At 35.0% G+C, this 8607-nt stretch overlaps 1 protein-coding gene across 1 annotated transcript; it reads left to right on the top strand.

Annotated features, from left to right (window-relative positions):
* Positions 1-214: 214 nt before the first annotated feature.
* On the top strand, positions 215-5150 carry LOC110739225 (uncharacterized protein OsI_027940-like). The gene is made up of 6 exons (XM_021919682.1): positions 215-334; positions 1844-2030; positions 2784-2961; positions 3047-3084; positions 3165-3246; positions 4668-5150. Exons 1-6 carry the CDS (start codon positions 330-332, stop codon positions 4766-4768), a joined length of 591 nt encoding a protein of 196 aa, XP_021775374.1. The 5' UTR covers positions 215-329; the 3' UTR covers positions 4769-5150.
* The last annotated feature ends 3457 nt before the right edge of the window (positions 5151-8607 follow it).

The following is an 8607-nucleotide window of genomic DNA, read 5'->3' as shown; positions in this document are numbered from 1 at the left end:
TTCTTATTTAAATAATTTATAGGTAAAGTGGAAATTTTAAAGGAAATGAATTTTTCAAGTGTTACAGTCTTACAAAAATATGGAGTCACCAATGAGAATTTACTGTAGCGCCGATGGGCCTTAAACAAACCGAAAAAGAACCCATGGTGAAGTTTAATTGGACCGAGTGAGTTTCCAACTGTAACAGTAATTTCACTCGACATCTTTACTACTTAAAAACAAATCGCCACATTTCTTTTGTGCTTCTTCTGCAATTCCAACTCATTCCCATTTCTCTCTTGCCTCTTCTTCTTCTAGGGTTTTCTACTTTCTCTCTCCTAAAGCGCAACATGAGGTATTCTTCCTTTTCTCTCTCCTCTTTTTCGATCTTCGTAATCCTCCAATGCTCAATTTCTCGCTTCAATTTTCTTTGTTTTATGTTTAATTTATGTGTTTGAATTTTCATTTTGAAGAAATGGCGGCGAGATTTATTTAGGGTTTATCAGAATTTTGAATGGCTTTTAGCAATGCCGCTTTGAAATAAATAAAAAAATTCGGCTATATATTCTTGAAATCTGCCCTAATTATAGAATATGTTGAATTGATTGTGGTTAGAAGTTGTGTTTTGTGATTATTAATGTTGTAACTTGAAAACCTTGGTTGGGATTAGGGTTTATCATTTCTGGGTTGCTATATCTGGTTCTTTGTTTTAGCACATTTACTCATTTTTGTGCTGTGTTCTTAATTTTTGCTGATAGATGATAAATTAAAAGGTGAAAGGCGGGACATTAGGGATTGTCGGATTTTAGTTTTATATGCAGTGATCCTTCCCATGATTATTAGGATTTAAATATATGAACCATGTTTTTCGACAATATGTTTCGCTGTGCTTTGAGGATCTGTTATGTTAGCATTTGTTATTGTTTTACGGCTCCCTGGAGTTTTAGGCTGTATTACTTGCCACATTGATTATGTCTTGCGCCATTTTCGGAATACTGTTTTGTCATAGTTTTTTTTAATCCATCTATAGGGATAGAAAGTTAATGAATGTCACAACTTGTAGTCCTTAAGTGAAAGATAATTGTTTCTTTTCTATCAGTAATTGTATCGAATAAAGGTTGGTGAAATAACACTTTGGTAATTGGTATAGTATAGACTAGGTAGGAGAGGTGCGCAACTGAGCTTTTGCACCTTTTGTATGGTGTCAAACAAAGAAGGGGTGTGCTAAAGGTTGCTTTGGTGATTTCTTCAATTGAGTGCATGACGTGCACAAGTTCTTGTCTATTTTCTGTCTAGTACTTTAAGTGCTGTGAGTTGTGAGAATGAGGAATAGGTTCTCAGGTTATTGGGATTAAGGTATACTGGTGTAGCTTATGATTTTGTGTCTAGGACTGAACTTTGGCACCCTGCTTATTTTATGAAGGTATTATGCTTGATTGACTTGTACCATGGCTTTGTTGATCTGTTAGCACCAAAACTTCTGGTTTGTTTATGAAGATGTCTACTTATTAGTGTACTTCTATCAGAAATGAATTTCCATAAACTTCTGCTTAGCATTTTTTAGCATTTGTAACATTTTGCAACAGTTTTTTTTTTTAGCTTCTTGGGCTTGTAAGAGTTGTTTAAGTACTCCCTCCTCTAAATAATAAGCCACATTCTCATTTTTTACCTGTCTGAAAATGATGTTCCACATTTTTTTTTATAAGTGCAACATGTGGGTGAGGTACTTTTTTGGGGGGGAGAGGAGAGAGATATAGAGAGATATTGTTAGGTGGTCTAAATGTGAAAGTGGTCTAAACTTACATCTTTTCTGATGTAGCACTTCTCCTCTGCTAAATCACTTTTCTACTCCTGTTTTATGCAGTCGTCATCCTGAAGTTAAATGGGCCGAGAGGGAAGACAAAGTGTACCTGACTGTGATGCTTCCTGATGCAAAAAATCCGAAGGTTAATCTGGCGCCTGAAGGAACCTTTACATTTTCTGCTACCGGTGGGGCTGGCGATAATGTTTATGAACTTACACTAGAACTTTTTGACAAGGTCAATGTAGAGGTAATTTTATGGGTCATGTCTAATCTGACTAAAATGCATTGTGCATTTCTCTCAACTGTGACTATAGTTAGCTTATACGAAGTATTAACCTAATTTTATTTTAATTTGCTAAGCTTTTTTTATAATCTTTTTAACTCTCTTGTTTCCATTGACTTGGTATGTAGTTGTGAACAGAGTTAATCTGGCAATGTATCTGTTGTTTCACCTTAACTCTTATCTTTTTAATGCATATTTTCTGCACAATACTAATATTGGGGTTATACAAACTACAAATTATTTCTGTACAAATACAAACTACAAATTATTTTCTGCAGTGTTTACATGGTGATGGTGAATACTCTCTTGCCCATTTTTTTTTTACTAATTAGCCCTTAGGACTTACATCTTCCCAATGGACGTGAGAAAATTCAATGCCTACAACATAGTGAGGTCAGTGCCCATTGAAGAACGCAAGATTCACATGTTTTTTGGTGCTTCTTAGAACGGAAGGTTGTTGTAGTATTCTTTACTTAGCCAGATTTGCCTCTTTAAAAAGTTCATATTGGGATAGCTCCATTATTTGATCATAACTTCAGAGTACTAGATATATGCAACTATGTCTCCTGGAGTCACTGGGTCAATTTAGGTTCTGGTTGCTCATTGAGTTCTATGAATATTATTTGGGAGTTGATTATGTTCGGGTAATCTTTTCTTTCCTTAATTTGATCTGCTCATTATTTATTTATATATTTGTTTTTTTTAAAAAACTTTTAGGAAAGCAAAATTAGCTATGGAGTCAGAAGCATATTCTGTGTTCTGGAGAAGGCAGAGAAAAAATGGTGGAATAAGCTTCTGCGTGGGGAGGGTAAGCCTCCACATTACGTGAAGGTTGATTGGGACAAGTGGGCAGATGAAGATGATGATGCTGGTGCTGGTGCACCTGGTGGTGCTGGTATGTGTGGTTTCTTCATGGTGTACTTTTCTTAACACCTTCATGTGGTGAGTGTAACTTATCTAACATGTCTTTGCTTCCTCAGGTCCGGCAGACTTTGATCTTGGTGGAATGGACTTCTCAGTAAGGATGCCTTTTGTTTTAATACAACACCAATGCCCCTGCATTTAGTTTTGGCTTCCTGATTCATTTTAAATTTGCAGAAATTCGGAGATATGGGTGGTGCGCTTGGTGGACTTGGTGGACTTGGTGGTGGTGATGAATTTGAAGACAGTGATGATGATGGTAAGCATATTGATACTATATTATGAGTACTTTAATTTCTTGTTTCACACTTTTAATATTACTGTTTACTACATGCTTCTTGCACTTAATCTCTGAGCTATTGCATTAGAGATGTCTCTTTTCTTATTATGTTTTGCCAATTTCTCTTCAAATTGAAAGTTGGGCAACAGATGGTTTGTAATTTTGTATTATCAAAGCTACGAAGTAATTAGCAAAAGAATGTGACATGTACCTTTTTGTGTGTGAAAAAAATGTTTATGCCCAAAGCATTCAGACAATAACCAATTGTTGCTTTATTATTGAAATTTATGCTGTGACAGTGGTGCTCCACTATTTCAATGTGGGTAGTATTTGTCCTATTGCTTCTGACTGCCAAAGTTGTCAGATTGAGGTTTCACAAATTTTATACTTCCTCTTTTAAAAAATAACTTGTCTTTTATTCTTTCATATTCTAATACCAATAAAAACACGCTATAGATCTGTCTCAGATTCCTTCCTTTTCCTCCATATGCACGTGTTTGTAGTTTAATGCTCTCGAATTGTAAGTTGAATAGTGAAATCAAAGTCACTTTGCAAGTATTTATAGTTATTTACTGGACAGGGCTGATAAAGATCCCAACAACGCTAGCACTATGAATTATTATCACAATACCTTTCATGGGGCTATCTTAGCTCCATTATCTCCTGTCTAACTCTCTTTCTTGGTGTTTGTTCATCTTGTTAAGCTGTTGTATACTACCTTGATTTTCTTATGCTTGCCAGTGTTTTGTTATAGCATTAATATATCTAATTGTGCATTTATAAAAAATTATAAAAATTTGAAAATAAATATCTAATGAATCTAACAAGACAACACATCACTATACTACGTTTTGCTTTGCGTTTATAAATTTTAAAAATAATTTAAGTGGATTTTGTGAATAATGCCAAAATTCAAAGTAACATAAAGTCAAAGTAACATCATTATACTTCATTTTTTTTGGCTGCAACACTTTTATTTTCACGATGTCCTAGGCAAATTTTGTAGAGGAGAGAGATAGAGAGAAAAATAAGAGATACCCATGTGGGTAGGAGAGAGAGAGAGAGAGAAAGAAATGTCAAAAATAGAAAGTGTTCCAAGTAATTAACAATTTCCAAAATAGAAAATTGTTACAACTAAAAAGAAATGGAGGAAGTATAATGGATATAGTATATGTCAATCTCTGAAGGGATCTGGACAGTCCATCTATGAGAATGCCTCACCTACGCAATCCATATGATATTGCTATGATGCATGCATACCTATATCGCTGTCATTTATATCTTGGGCATGCCTGTGAAGAAAGACGAGAACTATAGGATGATACTTTTCATGTTCTTACATTTGCTGGAGAGGTAACAATTTCCTTTTTTACTAAGTTTCATTGCATTCTTCTATGCAGAGGCAGAAGTGTCAAAACCAGAGGAAGGTGCTGAAAGAGAAGGAGATGAGAAGCTGGAGGGAGCAGCTGCTGCAGAGAAGACTGAAGCATCGAGCGCATAAGGTTGAAAGCAGCCCAGCCACATGATTGGGCCTGCTATTATAGTGGTTTGGGGCGTAGACTGAGCACTCTCGTCGTCTTTGGAATTGTTTGCTTCTGTATTTTAGGAGTGGGACAGATTTTCTGTTAGTGGTCCCTTTCCCAGGAATCTGGCAGCTACAGGCTCATCTGAAGCATTCAAAGTAGGATTTTTAGGCTGTCTAGATATTCGAGTTCTCTTTTTTATGACAGCTGGTTTGGAGACCTTAACTAAATATTTCACATGGATTTTATGGTCAATATGATTATGATTGTCATGTTATGTCTAGGATACTGAAGGTGATATGGCATTGTTATTCCACTGTGATGCAAGTTAATTCATTTGGTTTCAACTTTCCTCTAAAATAGTAAATTACCTACTATTGAATTTTGGTTAGATTGGATGTTGAAATGTGAGTTGGGTGAAAGCTTTTTCGGAGCATCAACAATAGTAAACTGTAGTCAGCAGTAATAAAAAACATCCTATCATTGTTCATTTTTCCAAGACCAAGTGTTAGAATCCAACCTTCTTTCATGTATTAGATGCCCTTTTAATGCTTTTTTAGAGTTTACTTTATGTTTTTTATGTATTAGATCCTATTATTGTGTTTTCATCTTAGTGTTCACTAGGGATTCTATGCATGTACTCCCTCCGTCTCATAATACTTGACATAGGTTTCCATTTTCGTCCGTCCAACAATACTTAACACGTTACTAAATATGGAATGAGACCACTAATTAAAAAATATTTTTCCATATTTTTTCTCTCCTCGTCTACCCTACTCTGACCCAAATGTTTTCTTGTAATATAAAAATACAAAAGAGAATCTTTATTCAATAAACTAATGTTTTAAATAGACCCACTTGTAGATTTCTTAAACTACGTGTCCACCCCAACGTCCCAAGTATTATGGGACGGAGGACGTACTATTTTAAGCTCTGTAGAGGGTGAATGATTTTTGAATGAAATCTTAAGCCTTTTACCTTGTTTGTTGTTAGACCTTTATAGATTTTGTGTCTTGTATAATAACTCCCTTTTCCCACCAACTTGATGCACTAAGAACTCGTGCTTCGAATCCGCTTGTGTCCGCACTCGCTCTCCATCGCCAAATAGATGTGAGTGTTCACAAGCCCCATTTTCCGCATTAAGGATTGCACTCTTGCCACCTAAAGGTTAGAGCGCGCCGCACGTTCCGGTGCTCAAAATCTCGGACCGTGACACCAAGTTACTAACTAGATTAAGTTTGGTCTAGTGGGAGAGATTGCACCTTCCAGCCTTGAGGTTGGGGGTTCAATCCCCACTAATGACACTTTAAGGGTGGAGATCCGTTATATTTTTTCCCTCACTCTCGAAGTGTTTGACCTGCAAATATCGAATCATAAAAACTGGGAGGGTTGAGGTATGGTCATGGTTTTCTGTACCTTATATATATATATATATATATATATATATATATATATATATATATATATATATATATATATATATATATATATATATATGGCCATTCACTTAAGGTCATATAGACTTCTACTCTTTACATTTTTTTTTTCAGCAAGCAAACAATAAAAGAGACGCTATTTAGACCCATCTTTCTTTTCTAGCCCTAGTGGCTAGGAGATGGGCCTTAGATACAACCTCCCTTAAAACTTTATTACAACAAAAGTAGTCTAGATTACAATAAAGGATATTGATTTCTTGTGCTAGTCGTCAGATTTTCCATGGTGTTGAGTTAGGTTTCTGAATACACATTAAACCTAGGGGTGAGCATGAGTCAGGTAACCGTACTGTTAACACTGTCGGTTGGGGTACTCGATAACCAATAACACTAAAAATGATATTCATTAACCGAATCGATAAGTTTGGGTACCCGGATTTTCGGATCGGTTACCGGGTACCCAATATGATATCCAATAATGAAAAGTTAGACTTTATAATTTAGTTATTATGATATTATTCAACACTAATTAACAATTATACCACATGATTATGACCAAATTATTACTCCCTCCGTGTTTTAATAAGTGTTACAGGTTGATCGGCACATAGTTTTAGGCAACTTAATTGACTTAAATAAAATAAAAGGTAAGTGGAATAGTTGGAGTATTAAAAAATTATAAAAGAAAGATAGTGGGGTTAATAGTTTTTTGAAAAGTAACGAATGTGAGAGGAAATATATAATTAAAAAAGTAGTAGTGGGTTTAGGTGGGGACCATGAGAGGAGAGATATATAATATTTAAATGTAGTTTTTTGCCAAAAAAGGAAGTGTAACTTATTAAAACACGGCTGGATTTAGTAAGTGTAACACTTATTCAAATACGGAGGGAGTAATAATATTACTAATCATTTAAAATATGAAGTGATTATGAAGTATAGTAAGAGTTTAGATTTTGGATAAATAGATTTTAGTAGGAAAAAAAAAGGAAAAAAATTGCTTATCGGATCGCATCGGGTAACCATTAATTTTAAAATGATACCCAATAACCATACCCGATAACAAATTATCGGATCAGGTACCCGAACCGTTATGGTTATCGGAACGGGAACTCTAGTATTCGGTTCGGTTATGGTTCGGGTTTTCGGATATTTTTGCTCAGCCCTAATTAAAGCTTCTAGGCTGTCTGTGCAAACCTCCAAGGATTTGCTAAGTCCCTATGCTTGTTTTAGTCCTTCCTTGATTGCAAGTAACTCGGCCTGTAGAAGTGATTGAACCAGGATTGTCTTCCCTCCTTGTACCAATTCCCCCTGGATGACCCAACCAAGCCCATCAATAATTTGCCCTTTCTTGCTTCTCTTCTAGGCACCATCAGTGAAAATGGATCGTGGAACTAGCTCTACACAGACTCCTCTGCTCTAAAATAGTTGTTGACCATGTTTGATGTCCACAGAACTCTGATTGCGCTTGTTAGTTTCTTTTAACCTGAAAATAGATTCTTTGAGCAGGGAAAATCCTGGTTGTCTCTGCTTCTCACTGGCAATGGCCTTGAAGTTTATTTTTACCCCCTTCTAACTAGTAGTCATCAGTGATCCTTGTATTCCTTCCAATGGCCATGCACTTTCCTAATCACTATGTGGAATTTTGTCAAAATGGCTACAAGGATTGAATTTGCTAAGACAAGTTACTTGCTTGCGATAGGCCCAAGAACTTTCATGAGAGTTTTTTGGTACACTCTTTCTAATAGAAAGTTGAGGCTTGTAGCATTCTTCCATCTATCTCCATGCTCTTTACATGTTTAATGCTTCGTACTTACGTTTTTTCAATGGCACCATTTGAAGTTTATGCTTGTCTTATAAGAGTGATGGACATTGATAGTATTACATAATTATTTGAAAAATTCCAAATAATTTATATTCCCTCCATCCAAGAAATATGTTTACACCCATCACTATGGACATGAGAATTGTGAACTTTGAAGAAATTTTCAGAAAGATTTTTAGTTTAGATTTTAAGTATCAAATAATCATCATTTCAACTGTTAGAATGATCCTAATACTCTATAATAAAAAAAATCTTGTAACTGTTATCGTGCATTTATTAGTACGCGTTACAGTATCACTCCAAACAAATATTATCACATCAATTTATTGGGTTTAAGTAAAATCTATCTCATATGCGGATATACCCTATTCATCTAATATATACTGAACTTAAATTCTTCTTACAAAATTTTATGAAATTAAATTCTTTACCGCTTATTTTTCCCTTAAAGAAAAACCCTCTTAATTTAACTAATTCGTTATTATATTTGTATTTTAAGGTTAATGACTTTTACTAAACATAGTTTATTTTTGCTGAATGTAATTATTTTTTGCTAAACTTA

This window comes from Chenopodium quinoa, unplaced genomic scaffold (genome assembly GCF_001683475.1).
Source record: "Chenopodium quinoa cultivar QQ74 unplaced genomic scaffold, ASM168347v1, whole genome shotgun sequence".
In the NCBI taxonomy this organism is placed as follows: Eukaryota; Viridiplantae; Streptophyta; class Magnoliopsida; order Caryophyllales; family Amaranthaceae; genus Chenopodium; species Chenopodium quinoa.
This window is presented reverse-complemented; position numbering and strand designations above follow the sequence as displayed.

What these genes read in the sequence shown, in the direction of transcription:
- LOC110739225 (XM_021919682.1), top strand. An exon ending in TTGACAAGGTCAATGTAGAG is followed by an intron (nt 2,031 to 2,783) that starts GTAATTTTATGG and finishes AAAAACTTTTAG; the next exon opens with GAAAGCAAAATTAGCTATGG. An exon ending in TGGTGCACCTGGTGGTGCTG is followed by an intron (nt 2,962 to 3,046) that starts GTATGTGTGGTT and finishes TTGCTTCCTCAG; the next exon opens with GTCCGGCAGACTTTGATCTT.